The sequence below is a fragment of the Phasianus colchicus genome, chromosome 4, assembly GCF_987193195.1.
Source record: "Phasianus colchicus chromosome 4, bPhaCol1.hap1.1, whole genome shotgun sequence".
Classification (NCBI taxonomy): Eukaryota; Metazoa; Chordata; class Aves; order Galliformes; family Phasianidae; genus Phasianus; species Phasianus colchicus.
Window position 1 is genome coordinate 41206754 of NC_143439.1, and position 17066 is coordinate 41223819.

General features: G+C 39.8%; 2 protein-coding genes across 7 annotated transcripts in view; one reads left to right on the forward strand and one right to left on the reverse strand.

The window, feature by feature from the left end:
* RAP1GDS1 (Rap1 GTPase-GDP dissociation stimulator 1) overlaps positions 1-4519 on the forward strand; it is an 85026-nt gene extending 80507 nt beyond the window's left edge. For all 5 annotated transcript variants that reach the window (XM_031609138.2, XM_031609140.2, XM_031609139.2 and 2 more), the window contains 2 exons: positions 875-1003; positions 3853-4519. In XM_031609138.2, the coding sequence (XP_031464998.1) occupies positions 875-1003; positions 3853-3980 (257 nt within the window). In that variant the 3' untranslated portion in view covers positions 3981-4519. The remainder of the gene's footprint in view (positions 1-874; positions 1004-3852) is intronic.
* TSPAN5 (tetraspanin 5) overlaps positions 1591-17066 on the reverse strand; it is an 88346-nt gene continuing 72870 nt past the window's right edge. The window contains exons 6-10 of one of the 2 annotated variants that reach the window (XM_090139312.1): positions 13417-13464; positions 13173-13289; positions 6825-12608; positions 1791-1879; positions 1591-1695 (exon numbers count right to left, since the gene is read on the reverse strand). In XM_090139312.1, the coding sequence (XP_089995438.1) occupies positions 12543-12608; positions 13173-13289; positions 13417-13464 (231 nt within the window). In that variant the 3' untranslated portion in view covers positions 1591-1695; positions 1791-1879; positions 6825-12542. Of the gene's footprint in view, positions 1880-6824; positions 12609-13172; positions 13290-13416; positions 13465-17066 lie in introns of both variants that reach the window. The other variant, XM_031609143.2, reaches the window with a different exon arrangement.

The window sequence follows — 17066 nt, forward strand, 5'->3', positions numbered from 1 at the left end:
CAGGCTGCCCAGGATCCCATCCAACTTGGCTTTGAACACCTCCAAAGATGTGGAATACATAACTTCTCTGGGCAACCTGTTCCAGTGCCTCACCACCCTCTGAATAAAGAATTGCCTCCTAACAAGTAACTTAAATCTCCCCTAACTCAGATTACCAAACAAAGAAGAGTAAATGCCCAGTGGGGGCTTTGTCCTGTTTGTTTGCTTATTAATTAATATCTTGAACTAAACAAGTATTACATACTTTTGTTCTCGATTTCATCTCTCATTGCGTACCCACAGAATGCTACATTCAGCTTCCAAATCACTGCCAGTAATGCATCAGAGAATTTTTTTTTTTTTTTTTTTTTTGACTGAAAGGAAATGATATTCACATGAGTCTTCTAATCCTCCAGACATCTAAAGGTTTCAAGCCTGAATTCAGTATGTTTCCTAGAAAACTACGAAGGAAAAAAATCATACTCTGATTTTGCAAAGCCTTTCACAGTCTTAATAGACCTTGAGTTTTCCTACCATGGAGTCAAGAATTTCACTGTCTATATTAAACTCAGACAAACTTTCTAAAGGGAAATTCAGGCAGTAGAAGTCTTCCATGCTTAAATGTTGCAGGTGTTGGCTTAAGTAGCTAGATTTTCTATTAGCTCACTGCACATTTAAGATTGGATTTTATCATTGAACATAGTGATTGTCTTTTCAAGCAGATAGGTTATTTTGCATTTTTATAGCAAGAGCTGTGATTCCTATCTCCATGCCATCTAACATGTTCTACCACAGCACCAGTTTCACTACAGTTAGAGATCCATGCTTCCATAAAACACAAAAGTATCAAATGAAGCACCAATTCCACTTTCACAAGCTTTCACTTGTATTTCAGTCACTGCTGAAAAGGATCTTGAAAATGCTCAGCTTGTTCAGATTCTATACAGACTGCTATCAGATGACAGGAGTGCTCCAGAAATAAAATACAACTCCATGGTGCTGGTCTGTGCCCTTACAGGATCTGGTGAGTATTTGAGAGGGACTGCTTTCCTAAAACATTTATATAATTAATCTTTTTGTAGACTAAACATAGGACACGTCCAAATACACTGAGATTGGTTCCCTGTTCACTATGAATGTGCACAGAACGGCTCAGTTTACTGTGACACTTTATTTATAGACTCAAGAAAAAGAAGCTGTTAATTCTGTTTTGGATATTAACTACAGAAATCAGATTCTGGCTTCTGCAGGATGCAGATAGCTCCCAGAAGTTTGAGCTATCTGGAAATTTGACAGGAAAAAGATGAAAGACATTTTAAACTGTATGGTATTGGGCTCTTTGTGCAAGCATGCAGATTACAAGTTAATTTTCACCTTTAGCTATAAGTTCCCTGTAACTGACACATAATGGCTCCTTTGTTGTTTTTCTCTAACTTACTCAAGTAAAATTAGGTGAAAGAGAAGTTTGCAAGGTACTTTTTGACTTTAAATTCCTACAAGAATTGCAGGAAGATAAAAAAAAAGACAAGGAATACTTGCAGGGACACATACAAATGAGAACTTAGTACAACATGTAGATGTAGTCCTGCACTAGGAGGGATCCTCACTCACCTTGCTAGGAAGGGTTCTTCCCTTGGCAGCCCAAGCACGCTCCAGGCACAACTGTTTGTGGTTGTTTTGGATGATGAACAGGAGGTGCTCCAACATATGCAACTTCTGGAAATGGTGATACAGGGAATGGAGCAGGATATCACAAGGAAATTTGATCTTCAACTAAGGATTCAAGAAGTGGCTACGTTTCTTTTACTCACTTGATGTTCTTGTGTGCACTGACAACAAAAATAATCACCTCAGAAATTCTGCCTGACGCTTGCATTTTCACTTCTCCGAGTCCTGTCACCTGCAAGATTGACCAACAGCATTATTTAAAGTCAAATAACTGTCTCCCTCTTCCACCAGAATAAGGGAGCAGTCTTCCCTTATTTTTCCAGGGTTATCCAAGTGGCAGAGATCGGTCTGCCACCACACTGTAAAGCTTTGCCTAGACGTTGGGCATCTTGGCATTCTCCCAGGGAGCAGACAGTACTTTATTGCAGTGCACAGCTGTGAAGAATTCAGAGCTGCCCCAATGTTCAGCCCTGCTTCCTCATGAATAGACCCGTGTAAAAATAGCCAGTATATAAGAGCAACAACTGAGCAACTCTAGTATTAAGTTTTGTTTACCAATTGATTTTAATCAGAGAAGTGAAATCACAAAGAGCGAAGTCCACTCTTGCATGTGAAAATATGAAACATATCTCTTCCAGCTCTGTTGCCTCTAACATTTTCCCCAGTCTCCACATTTTTCATTTACAAGTTTCCATGTTTTATCATAAACAGGCCAGTGTAGCCATAGTTATGTAAAAGCTAGAAAGTGGTTGTACTGTTTCAATTATTAGTAAGTTTAATTCTCCAGTGTCCACTCTTGTTACTGTCCTTAGTTATAGGACAGTACTTGATACTGCCAACAGCTGTGTTAGCAGAAAATAGACATGCATAAATACATGATTTTTGCCACCTGAAGTTGCTGTTGCAACTGAGTGAATGGGTGAGAAGAGGCAAGAATGAGGGCAGTGGACAATGGAAGCGTGTAACCTAAGGAATAAGCAAAAGCAGAGTATTCCTAGCTAGTGCAGTGACTTGTGTGCAATGGTCGCAGAAATGTGCAGAGCACAACTAAATCACAGCAAGCTCCTAAAAGGCAGTTCAGTAACACTGCTTAAGCTTGATGATACCTTAGAAAGGGGAATGAAAGTGCCTACACAGCCTAAGTACCCAACAGCTTCACTGACACTGCTGAATATATAGTGGTTTCCAGGTACACAGCAGTGTGAGAGTTCCCAACACACAAAGACAGGGATAACTACAAGGAAAAAAAAAAAAGTGAAAACATGTGAACAAGAAAGTAGGAAGGGAAAGAAATGCCCAAGTGAGCTGTAAGGAAAAGCCTTAAATATGCATAGCATATATAGCATAGTTAATCTGAAACAGCTGGTTGGGATTCTTTTTTGGGAAGCTCAGGGATTAAGCTCCTAACAGCACCTGGGAAGCAAAAAAAATACATGTAGGTGTTTGTTGCTGAGTGAGTTCATTAGAATGGACTGAACAGGACAAACAAAACCAGCTGCTTTGGCTCTTTAACTGTGGGAAGTCCAGAGCATAGGGCTTTGAGTAAGCTCCCTACTTTAAAAAAAAAAATAAATGAATTGCATCAGTTTTGAGTATTGTTCCCAACCTTTCCTTTTTGACATCAAGAAGAGTGCTATCCAGGATGAGAACTATGAAACAGTCTCAAAGTTTCAAGTCAAATATAAATGCTGTATACATACGCACAATGTTACCTGATGCGTTGTACTTGTGACAAGTTCAGAGCTGAACTATAAATGGGCAGCTACCAGTGACCAGGTGGTGACATATCCTCTTCACACTCTTCACACAACCAACCAGAGATTATTTGAAACAAATGAGCTATGCAGTGAGCCCTTCAGGCAAACTTGTTCACTCCATCAAAATAGTTTAAGGAATCAAACAAAAACATTCAATTAAAAAACTTCTTAAGCGTCTTTTTTGAAAGGCATCCCAGGTGTATTTTTGTAATTGCTATGCAGAAAATTCATCCTTGATCTCTAGCTGAAATCTCTGGGGTCTGGGCAAGTCCAAGGCTTCAGAGACTTCATCAATTCTTAAAAGCAATTCAGAACAGTAAATAAAAAGATGACATTTATGGGCTTATGTGTATACGGTGAGTACAGTGCTGACACTTTCCTAAGTGCCTCATACTACACTTTGCCCATCTCATACGAAGCACTGTTTCTTCTACTGTTTCTTTTCCAGAATCTCTCCAAAAGGAAGTGCAGAACATGGCGTTCCTAGAAGTTGTATCAAAACTCCGCAGCCATGAGAACAAAACTGTTGCCCAACAGGCCTCGCTAACAGAGCAGAGACTTGCTGTAGAAAGCTGAGGAAGGTCTTGTTTTCATTGCATTCATCACAGATTCCACCTTCATCCTTTGTCCTGCTGTCGCTCCTGCTATGTTTTCCACTGTATCACTTGTGCATGCGTGTAATGTCCCCACACAAATTGATGAACAGCTGTAGGTACCCATCCAAAACGATTTCTAAAAATTCATAGGTGGTGTTAACATGAACCTGTCTCTACCCGTAACTGTTCTACTTGTATTCTTGTTGCTTGGGCCACATAGTAGAATGTGCATGTTGTAGTCCTATGATGATGTAAAAGTGGTACTACACAATGACTCTTTCCTCACACCCCCCTAACTGCATAACAATGTACTACTAAATTAGGGACAGTACAAGATGCAGCAAGTCCAGGCTAGTGCACTGACTGTAGGATTAAGAAATAAATCTAGCTCCATTTTTGGTGCTCCGCAGAGGCAGGTTTGAATGCAATGTACTGCTGCTCATTCACTGGTCTTGCCTATTAATGTCAGACTCATGGTACCTAGAGGTAAACAAATAAAAAATTCAGTGCTTTCACTTATCCTGTGATTTGTCCTTTTTCTTACTCACACACAGAAGCTGTGTCTGTACCAGCATGTACTGGTGAAGAGCCCTTGTTCCTGGCTCTGGCCCCAACACAATCACTGACTGCCTTTCAGCTGCAGGAGTACAAAGGAAACAATTCCAGCCTCTTTCACTGTGTACGATCATGCACTGCGATGGTTTAACAATTGTGGGTTTCAATGGCAGAAGCTATGCAATATTTATTCCACAAAGCCATGTATGTACATGTGCTGTTGGGCTTGCTTGGGTTGGGTGGATTTTCGCTACTATACTTAGGTGGGTTTTTTTTAGATGGATTTTAAAAGGCATATCTCGCAGCAGTTTATCGAGAGAACCCGTCAAGTGAGAAACGCATGCAACTCTTCACCTAGGTAAAGGAGAATTCAATGCTCCCAGTGCTATCCAAACGCTCAAGCTCCTTGCTTACCAACACAAGTCAAACCTAGAGCCCAAGCACCCATGTGACTCCACACCATATGGTTGCAAAAGACAACTTCTGACCATCCCGAATTCACTGCCAGCTCTCTGAAATCACTGGGCATCTCACACCATGCCCAGTGAATGGAAGATGCCACTCATGCCAGGAAATGAGTTATGCACAGAAGCTGCATATGAAAAGAGAATGGACACTTTCTTCAGTTTTTTTCAGATGTGAGACTGTGCCAAAACCCAACAGATGCTACAGGAGTATTCACACAAAATTTCACACCCATTTAATCCAGCGCCAGAAATTAACTGGCAACAATCAGTAAAATGCAAAGAAAAAGCCTCAAGTACCAACTGTACAAAAGCCTCTTATTTTTAAATAAATAAATAAATAAATAAATTCAAAATTAGTATAGCTATCAATAAAGCCACCTCCAGATCATATTGCTGTAGACATAGATTATAATCCCATGACATGAGGCTGTGAATAATGCAGAACCACTACACTGGTAAATGCAGCCTGCATGTTTACAATCACAGCTCACAGCAGGCCCATATGAGCCCAAGTTTTCTCAGGCACGGAAAGAATTTCCATTGATTCCAGTAGATTCCAAAATACATTAGAAAGAGCATTTAGCAATGACTTACCCGCTTCTAGATTCTTTATTCCTTTATATACTGGTATAAGCCACAAGTGCTCACATAAGCAGGGCATAACAAAGGGGCGACAACTCCCATTCACCTACTTGTCTAACTGGACTTCAAGTTAAATATCAATAATTCCTGTTACTGAATTTTAATTAGAAATACTGTTGGCACAGCAAGCGTAAAGGCCAACAGTGATACCCTTTAATTTTCAGATGGTTTCCTAGGACAGAATACCAAGTGACTTACACTTCTAGATAAAATCCATGCTAAGCCTGCACAAATGTGAAGATGGTTTTATGCCATGGCAGAAGAAGGCAGCTGAAGAGATTATCCGTTCACAAAAATGCTGCACTGATCTGAGGCACGTGCCAGCCTGCAGGATATTTCTATGTAGTTGGCAAATTGTTTATCCTCTCAATCTCTCTTCATTAGAAAAACAAGATCTAAGAACAACAGTCAAAAACACAGTAGAAATAAGGCCAGGTTTATGCTGCACTTTGATGTTCACGTCTCTTTGTCTGCAACAGAACTAGAAAGAAGCATGTACACTTGGGCAGCATGTAACCTGTCACAGCCAGAAGCTGTCTCAAGAGAAATGATCATGATCACTCAGCCCAATTCATTCTGACTCATTGATCACACCATATCAGTGACAGATGAACAGCTCACTGGCCCATAGACATTCAGAATCTGTATTTCTTGGTGAAACTTATGAGAAATGCCTCTCACAGAGCCCCATCAGCCAGAACTGTACTGCAGGCTTGTACTCAATGCAGAATCCTGATTAAGTCAGGTAAAGGCTAAGATGAAGGCAAGATTTTCCACTGTCGGAATAGTGGTGATAACTACTGTAGGGGGAATTAAATCAGGGCACTGACCTCCATTTGGAAAGTCTTTCCAAGAGGTATTGTCAATCTGTTTTCCAAAGTGCCTCAAACCAACTACACCTATTATTTACTGCAAAACAATGCAGGTTGATGAAACACTATATTTTAGATATACTGAACTGGATTTGCTTTCCCTATAGCTTTTGAAATACTAAGTTTTTTTCCCCCCTCTGCATAAACAAGTATGAGACATCATTACACATTTTTACCTGCACAACTCAATAAGCCTGCTCTCACTATTTCTATTTGAGATATTACACTTAAAAAAACAAAGTTCCCACTTTCCTTTACAAAAGCTTAATGCATGACAAAATGCTATACCCCTTCGTGCTGCTCCCTGCAGAGATACAACTTCTGAACACTTCACGGTCACTAAAATGACTACGGTGGGAGCTCCGACAGCTGTACTGACCAGCAGCCACAGCAGCGTGAGGAACACCAGTGACCTGTCAGAAACAAACAGAGCACATTTGTTAGTTGGACTTCAGTAACAGCTGACACTAGATGTGAGTTTTCATCTCTTGAGGATGTGTTGAAGTATTAGCTTATTACTTATTTAAGGGCAGCCACTGGCAACACACAACACACTTCACAACTACTTCAGAATGTAAATTATATGTGCACATGAGACTCAGGGATTTATTTTCCCTGCTAGTCTGGGGGAGAGAACAGGATGGCTTTTCCCAGAGGAGTTTTTTGCCTGAAATTTGTATCTTCAACGTTGAGTGCTACACCAAGAGTACACAATCACAACACCATATTTCACGCAATTTTATTTATAAAATTGTAATTATCTAACAAATTGCATATAAAATGATTTACTTCAAGTAAATACAGAGTACTGCACAACTATTAAAACTATTGTGTTGTCCATCATAAGTGTATTAAAACATACCTAAAAAATGCATTTATTAAAAAACAAAAACTCAAGAACACGAGTAGCATGACCAAGACCACTTTCAATAGCTTAAAATGAATTACCAGGAAGTTGCATTAACTTCCTAAGTATACTCCAGTTACATCCATTGAGATCAGCATGTGATACAATACCACAGTCTAATGCTAAAGATGACAAGTAATACATATGCACCTGATCTATGCTTTTCTCCTAGACCGAAGATAACCAGTCTGAAATCAGATAACTAAAGCTCAAGTCAAACTCTACTGGGCATGCAGTTCTGTTATACCAATACTTTCAATCAGTAAGTGTAGTTGGCTTTTACAATCAATTTTACATCTGATAAAAAAAGGAACACAAGAGAATACATTCGTATAAAAAGGAATGATACATAAAGGGTAAATATCAACACTTTCCTTGTGCCATCAGATGAACCAAGTGCAGAGATTCAGTTCTAACTGATCTGGAACACACTTATCAGAGATGGATCTGAGCCACAAAACCCAAATCCCATCCTCACCAGAGACCAAGGCAGCATCAGGTCCATCTCTACTGAGTACACAACATGAACATGAACACACATACAGATGGAGCTTCTCATCAACAACTTTGTATTGCTGAAAAACAACAGACATCTAGTAGCGTGGCGTGGCTGAACTCCTGCATGGTGCACGCTAGCAGTCACAATGTTGCTGCACATTAGAGGAAGAAGATTTTTCTTTTCTTCAAGTGGCAAAGTTTGGTACGTAGCAGATCTAACAAAGTAGATTGTTTTGTTTGCATTATACAGTTCTGCTATCAAATACAGACACCCCAAAAAGCTTCAGAGAGAAAACAAAAATGAAAAAGAGAAACTGGAACCTTAACCAGTTCTTGACACCTGTTGAGATTTAAACTCCCCCCTACTCATTTGCAGAACAACCACTACAATGCACCCAAATGGCACACATACAACAAGAAAGGAAATGGAATTTAGAATGCACATGAGAGTTTCTCTTGTGGCCAACATCGTTCATCAGAATCAATTTTGCTAATGGCATCTCTAATGAAGTAAAAATGCAGATTAACATCCAGGACCATGGCAATTCAAATAGCACCATGCTTAGTACTGCTGCAAGTGATATTTACCTCCCAAAACAGGTAGAGGGCGCTGACTCTGATACTCCAGTTTACAATCTAATATTATTCTCCTAATACCAAGTAGCAAAGGAAAAATGCAAGGGAGGTCCTGATACTAACAGAGCTTTCCCTTCTCTTTCCCTGCGGGCTGCAATTGGGCCGGCAGACACTAGGTGGCAGGCGACTAAAGAGCTTCTCACCGCAGGGCGAGGTAAAGCAAAAATGGCCACTTGCTGGGCTCATGTTCAGCCAGCAAAGTTGCACGGTGGATATCTTGCTTGTCAGTATAAACACTTTGAGAGTGAAAAGCAATCATGTGCAAGAATCATTTAATCTGCATGCTATTATTTACATTTCAAACACTATTTACACACCAGAACCACAATTAGCATCTCTCAAGGGGAGAGATGGCTTTCAGGACAGAGCTCACTTGAGCAACATCTCCACTGCTTCAAACTCTAAGGGGTACAATCAAAATTATGGATTTTGAAACAAAGATATCTACTTTCTACCAAAACAAACACACAGACAAACCAAACATTTGTTCATTAGGTATTTAAAAAAAAAAACAACAAAACACATTTAAAAAGGCTCATGAAGATGAAGAGAGAGAATTTAGCAGAGCAGAGGAGCAAGAATTGTGGTGCCCTTTGCTAGGGCTCAGTGGAGAATTCAGAAATGGCTTTAAAATCAGGGTTATCACCAAAGCACAACCAGACCTCTAAGCAGCAACATTCCCATCACATAGGAAGCGCACAGCAAACAGCAGTCTCATGCTTCACAAAGGGCCACAAGCATGACAACAAATTTCTGAGCAACCTCTGCAGATTAAGGAAAGTTACACCGACCTCTGAATTCACTTTATCCACTAGCCCATCAGGCAAGCTAGAGATTGCCAAAAGGTCATACTGCCTACTGTATCTTATTGCTTTGGAAAACAAGTCCCTGTAACTGGCAGTTGTGCTCTAGTTGTGCTCACCTGAAGTTTCTGTAAGGTTTTCTGGAAGAAAGCTTGATTGATTTTGGTAGGTTCTGACCTACCAATCTGTAACAGATTGACCTCCAAGGTTTCCCACAAGCCTTCCAAACTGGACACCTAAGCTGCCAATAGCTGGGGCATTTCTAGGACATCTAATCCAATCTGTAGACAGAAATGTGGGATTTAAATAAGCAATACAGGCAGGTAATCCTGAACATTCAGTGTTCATCCATCAAATAACTGCAAAAATGAGAAAAGTTATAGAGAGTTGAGGGGCAGGGGACGGAACTAGCATCTGCAGTAAAAAATACAAGGCCTGAAAAAATAAATTTAGTGGTTTTTTATAAGAACAGTCACTCTGGGACTCAAAAGATATGTTGCACATTTGTGAGTACATGTGCAAAAACTGAGAAAAATACTTGCTCACCTCAGATTATTTATCTTCCTATCAGTCTGACACTGCCAGTGTACATTCAGCAGACCAGAGCTCACAGAGCAGCACAACGAGGCAGAAGGCCAATACAGAAAAACTGCAGAAATTCAAGTAGAGGAATGGAAGTTGTCTTCAGAAGCCCACAGCAGCAAAAGTAGCATTCAAAATCAGTGGCAATAAGGAATGTTTCTGTAATACAGACTTTTTTTCTTCAAAGAAAAGTGCGGGGTCACATCAAGGCTCTTGAATGAAGGAGTTATTTCCTGAACCAGACTTTCTTGATTTCTCCCCACACCATTTCATCAGTGCAGCATAGGTGCTGATGATCTATCTGTCCTGCTGCTATCAGGCAAAATGATGTGTCCCTTTGTGGGAAACAATCACCAGTAACTCCTCAAGATGAGGAGTGACTAAGAAAAACATAACACTGTGGTGAGGTGGAACCAACTTTATTAAGGACAGTGAATTATAATTGCTTGCAAAGGCTTAAAAAAAAAAAAAAATACTCTGAGTCATGGCTGGCCTTTAACAGCAGATACCAAAGGATATGGAGGCTGCCTGATTCAGAGACAGTCAGTGGGAGTTAACCAGAAGAGAATGAGGTAATACTGAAAGACAGAAGGACCAAAGGACTTTCTGTAGCATCTCTGGATCATCAGTCTGCCCAACGCCAGTTTTTAGAGGGGGGAGAAACACAGTTGACTAAAGCAGAGAAAGGCAAAATATGCAAGAGTACGTATAATCACATGTTTAAGAGTCGTGGAACCAGTAAAGACCTTAATAGGCCACCAGAGCAGCTTCCTATCCATCCACCACAGCAGGGACACTTAGGAAACAACACATTAACTCTTCTACTCCATGTACTCCTCTGAAAAATCATTTCTTGCAAAGAAGTGCTACACAACTTTTTATCGCTGTTTTACCAAAGCAGGAGCAAAGAGCTCATAGCTTTCAGGGCTTATTCTGCAGGAACTGGAGAAGGTCATAAAAAAAGTGTAATTTGTACAAAGTGCAGTGAAACGATCCAAGTCATGGTCAGGTTTGTAAATTCATTATTATTTTTGAAGAACAACAAATCAAACTTTAAGATTAATGGAATCTGATCTTATTCTTCTTCCACTATTTGAGCTTGATTCCAAATTTTGTCCATTTCAAGAGTATGTGTCTTGGCTGATCCTAATACACATTTCTATTTTAGAACTTTTATTCCATTGCTTCAAGATTTTTGTTGTTGTTGTTGCGTTTTACGCAAGAAAGGGAGACTTATCTTCATAGCAAGGATTTGTCCTTTGAAAGTAAGCATTTATTCTGGTAAAAGCTATTCTCTCCAAGTTCCAAAGGAATGGAATATGATCTTCCCATAATCACATGCATTTACCAATAAATAAGTTTGAATTAGACTGTATTAAAACATATGCACAGATTTAAAGCACTGGAGTGTCACAGATTCTTACTCCACAGCTCATGCAAGTGAAAAGAATCGAAGGAAAAAAAAATAAAAGACCAAAGCCTCAAATAGGAACAGACCTAGAAATTATCTTAAAAGAAGTTTTGTACAAGTATATCAAAGCATAATATTAGTGAGATCCCTAAATATATTAGGTTACACTAAATTCCAGAGAAACAAAAGACTTAGCCATATCAGATGCTTTCATTTTTTAAGTTAATATATAATTCATTCTTTGAATAATAATATTCACTTGGACCCAATATCCACGCGGCTTTCATACATTTATACAGTTATATCTCATTCTTGCCTTAAGAGAGTGATGTCCTAAGGTATGGCAGCAAATAAAGGTTCTACAACCCTTGTTTGAAAATATAAAACTCCTTCCCCTTGTACAAGGGTGGAGAAAGGAAGAAAGATGTTGATAAAATTAGGCAGTTCTCCCTGTGAGCTTGCTCATTCCAACTTGAAAATACTACAGGGAGATGGCTGGAACCTTGTGTAAAAAAAAACAAAACAAAACAAAAACAAAAACAAAACAAAACAAAAAAAAAATGACCACACCAAAAAAGTAACTTTCCCTTGTTTTAAAAACAGTTTCATTTACTGTACAATAGATGCATAGAAAGTTGCTTCCTGCTTGATGAGTTTAAGCCTGTAGCTACGTTTATCTGTGAAAATAAGAAGACTGTTCCTTTAGAGTGGTGAGATGAGTAACCATCTCAGGAATACTTGGCAGATACTAAGAGCTCATGACATGAAGAATAAACAGTATATCCATAGATAACAATGATGCAACTCTGTCCCACTGAATACACCAATTTTTAAAAAGTGTCCACTTGTTACTCAGGATCAGGAATACAGTAGAGATTCACAGCTCAACAGCTTTCGAACTGGTGGTTTAAAGCAAAATAAAAATAAAAATAAAATAAAATAAAAAAATTGTCAGTGAGCAGCAGATTTTAAAGAGCCACTCTTCTCATCCCCACCCCAAAGAAATATGAGTTCACTATTTCCCAATATCAGGAACTTAAACTTGAGACTTTGTGGGAGAGAAGGCTTCCCTGTCACCCATGTCCATACAGCTTGGTGTCGGAGAGACACACTGGAGGTTTCAGAGGGTTTCGGTTGTCCAGTGTCTTGTTGTGGTTACTTCAGCAGTTTTACCAGCTGGCTCTGACAGCCTCAATGTCACTAACCAAATTCTGGGCTAAGCAAATCCCAAATATCTGGAAGAGACAACAGTTTATTCATTTGGAGCATTGGACAACTCTTTTCAGGTAAATCCCTTCAGTTATACAAAACTTTGTTAGGAAAACAAGCAACAGAAAGTCAGTAAGTTAACAGTAAGTGTTGGCAGAAGAAAGTATTGAAAAACTCCTGTAACTTTCATCTTTTTATAGCATTCCTGGGTTCCAGGAAATTGAATTGTTCTATATTTGCTTCACAAAAGCAACAGTAAAGGCATTCCACTGCTCATTTAAACACCATCAGAAACTGTAGATCTGTATGGGCTTAAAAATCTCTAGCCAATCTTTATCTAAGAGTGTTGATATTGATCTGTGAACAGCTGAAAAGGAAAATCTTTACTGACAAAAATTAAGTACCTCTTAACACACACAAAAAAAGTCTCAAGCATTTTGCACACCTCACTAAAATCTACAGACCTTATATTTCTAGGTGAAACTCATACGGTATTTCCAATTCTCATATTCAGCCCTCACCCAGCACCTGCATGTTTTATTTCTCTGCTATTCTTCTATGTAACTCATTACAAGGAACACAGCACATACCTGCAGTAATGCTATCCCAATGAATATACCAGCAACTATGGTAAGATTGTCCTGCAACCATTTCTCAAATTGAGGGACACAGCCTTTAGTGTAGATAACAATCTGCTGATCAACTTCCTGCCAGAGAAAAAGGAAGAAAAGAGAGGTTGTTACATTCAATTATCCCACCAGTAAAATAACCTGTTTTTTCCAGAGGGATTCAGATTCTTAGAACACATTAGAAGAAGAAAAAAAAAATGCTTACTGGTTTTTGCCGTGCATCATAGCCACACTGAGTATTAATAACATCTTCCTAGGAAAGAGAGACAAACAGGAGGCAAATGAGTGAAAAGAAATGTCTCCAAAGCATCCTGTCCCAGTTGCCCAGAGCTAGTCCTGTATGTAGTAATACAACCAGCTCAGTTTTGGTCTTCATACTACTTTTTAAAAGATCCTTCTCTCTTCCATTCAGTGCTGCCAATTATTAGCAATAAACAAAACCACAAGGTGTTGTGTTTTACTTCCAGCTTTCAAAGGAGCGCAGTTGGAAAATCAGCCCTCTACCTGGGTAAACCCCACATTCCATATGTAAGCATTTGGAAATCAAAGCAAAAGGATTAGGATGCATCTGCTTGAAGCAAAAGAACTTTCCACTCAAGAAGTTTTGTCTGTTTACAAAAACTACAGTTAAAATTTTTCAGGGCTCAGTCATGAAGAGGTAAGAAGGAGAGATTCTATTTGCAGAAACTGTAAGCTCTTACAGGATGGCTGTAGAAATATATATAAGTACCTAGTTCCTTTCCAAAACAATAGAGGAAAAAGGAGAAATGGGTAATGTTTACTAGTGCCCATTCTTTCTTATAGGATCTTGATAGCAAAGGAGGAGGAGTTTTCATCCTATTGACTGCTTCAGAACTCCTTGAGCACCTTCAGCAGGCTACGACAGACTTTTCTTACTGAACAGGCGCTACCCAGTGGAAGCTGAGGCTGACTGCAGGTATTTCAGGGCAATAAAATGAAGCAACTAATTTGCTGCAAGAACCGCAAAATATTAAGTTATTGGCTCATATAATAACAGTGAGCAGAAGGAGCTGCTCAAGGAAGTCAGAAAAATCAGCCAGTATTAGCTAGGTGTACTGAACATCACAATTTAATCAAACTGTGGGAAAGAATGATCAGCAAAGATAGATTTTAAATAACAGCCATACAGAAAAAGAAATCTCCTCCCATTAGCACTTAAGCTCCTCTAACCTCTTCAGGAAGTACATCAACAGGTATCAATCCTGTTGCCCAAGCTGAATTCTTTCATTGGACCATTAGGATTTGAGCAATTTTTATTTTTTAATGAGAAGAATGTGCCTGTTCCTGGACCTAGCATATCAGAGAGCCAAGCAATTCCGGGCTTCAAAGCAGATAAGCTTTCCTTTTTGTGTTGAGCATCTACTTGCTTTATTACCAATGTCTTCTGTCTTTAAGCTCAGGATCTGATAACTGAAAGAAAGCATGAAGAATGAAATGGAAATACGCCAACTTTTCTAGGCCTTGCCTGTAGAAAAACATAGAACATTTCAACTTGTTAAATGAACTAAAGGAGTCTAAATTTGTTTCAAAGGAGATTTGCTTTGGCTTAGCTTAGACTTATCATTTCCTGATTTAAGCTAAACTAAATGCTACACCACAAGCAAATCCTGTTCAAGAAAGCATGCACATAACTTTCTGCTTCAGTCCAACACTGCACTCTAATTCCAAAAGACACAAATTTGCTTCCCAAGGAATAAATCTGTATATATCATTGCACACAATTAACCTGTCACAGTTTGGTTACATTTAAATTCATTACATGCAGTGGGCAATTTTTATTTTAAAGGCAATTAAGTGTGTTGCTTCTCTACAGTGAATAAGAATGAGACTTATCTTAAAGTTTCTGGTTACTGCATCACCCCCAAAAAAAATGAATAACTATATACACAGACAGAAAACTTTAGCATAGATTATGTATTTATAGGATTACATGGTAGCACTGTCACTGGTTTGGTTTTATAACAACTTTATTTTTAAAACTGGGTTGTGATGCACTCTCTGTGCTGGTAGGTGGGCAGACTGGTGAACATTAGGGGGAAATCCTGAGCTTAAAGTAAGGCTTTAGCCTAACATGCTTTCCACTTTGTTATACTTTTTTAAAAGACACATAGATATTCACAAGAAATATTCAAACTAGTTTGAAGATGCATTCAACTGCAAAGGAACCAGAATGCAGCATGTGCAAATGGTGGGCTAAGGAGGACAACAGCTGAAGCAACTAGATGCCTAAGGAGTAACTGCTTTGCATTAGCAAGGCAGGAAGCACCTGACCTGCCTGCGGGCAAATCACCTGATTTTAATTAGTGCTATGGACTTAGATATTCAAGGATCTAGAAGTCATTCCAGATGGAGAAAAACCACTTGAGCCACAGCTGAACTACCAGATAATACAAGGCTGCTTCTTTTAAACTATATGAAAGTCAAATATATGCAGTGTTACACAGAATTTACACAAAATTGCAGGGGCTGGAAGTGACCTCATGAGATCATCAACTCCAACTCCCCTACTAAAACAGGGTACCCTAAAATGGGTCACAGAGGTAGGTGTCCAGACAGGTATTGAATATCTCTACTGAAAGAGACTCCAAAACCTCCCTGGATAACCTGTTTCAGTCCTCCATTAATGATTCCATAGAGATATTGTACCACATGTTAGTATGGAACTTCTTGTGTTTATGTTTTAGGCCATTGCTTCTTGCCCTATCACTACACATAACCAAGAGGAGCCAAACTGCACCCATTTGCCTCCCACCTCTCTTCAGACATTTATAAACATTAATCAGATTCCCTCCCCCAGTTTTCTTTTCCCCAGGCTACACAGATCCAGGTTATTCAGCCTTTCCTCACACAAGAAATGCTCCAGACCCTTGATCATCTTTGCAGCCCTTCGCTGGACTCCTGCTAGGAGATCCCTGTCTTTTTTGAACCAGGGAGCCCGGAACTGGACACAGTATTCGAAATGTGGCCTCACCAGGGCAGAGTAGAGGGGGATGATCACCTCCCTTGACCTGCTGGCCACGCTCTTTTTAATGTGCCCCAGGACAGTACTGGCCTTTTGGCCACGAGTACACCCTGCTGGCTCACAGCCAACCTGTTGTCCACCAGAACACCCAGGTCTTTCTCCACAGAGCTCCTCTCCAGCAGGTCATCCCCTAACCTGTACTGATGCATGTGATTATTCCTCCTCAGGTGCAAGACTCTACACTTGCACCCGTTAAACCTTATCAGGATCCTCCCTGTCTAACTCTCTAGCCTGTCCAGGTCTCACTGAATGGCAATGCATCCTTCTGGTGTGTCAGCCATTCCTCCCCAATTTTATCATCAGCAAAGCTGCTGAGGGTGCATTCTGTCATAGATCACTGATGAAAATGTTGAACAAAACTCAGCCCAGTACCAACCCCTGGGGAATACCACTTGCTACAGCTCTCCAAATAGATGCTGTGCCACTGATTACAGCTCCCTGAGTTTTGCCAGTCAGCCAGTTCTCAACCATCCTCACCATTCACTCATCTATCCCACGCTTTCTACACTTACCTACAGTGTTTTGGGAGACTGTGTCAAATGCCTTGCTGAAGTCAAGGTACACATCTATTGCTCTCCCTTATCTACCCAGCCAGTGATGACATCATAGAAGGCTACCAGGTTGGTCAAGCATGATTTCCCTTTGGTGAATCAATCTTGACTACTGATAATCTTCTTCTTTCCAATTGCTTAGAGATGGCATCCAGAACAAATTGTTCCATCATGTTTCCAGGGACAGAGGTGAGGCTGACTGGCCTGTAGTCTTCTGGATCCTCCTTCTTGCTCTTTTTGAAGACTGGAGTGACACTGGCT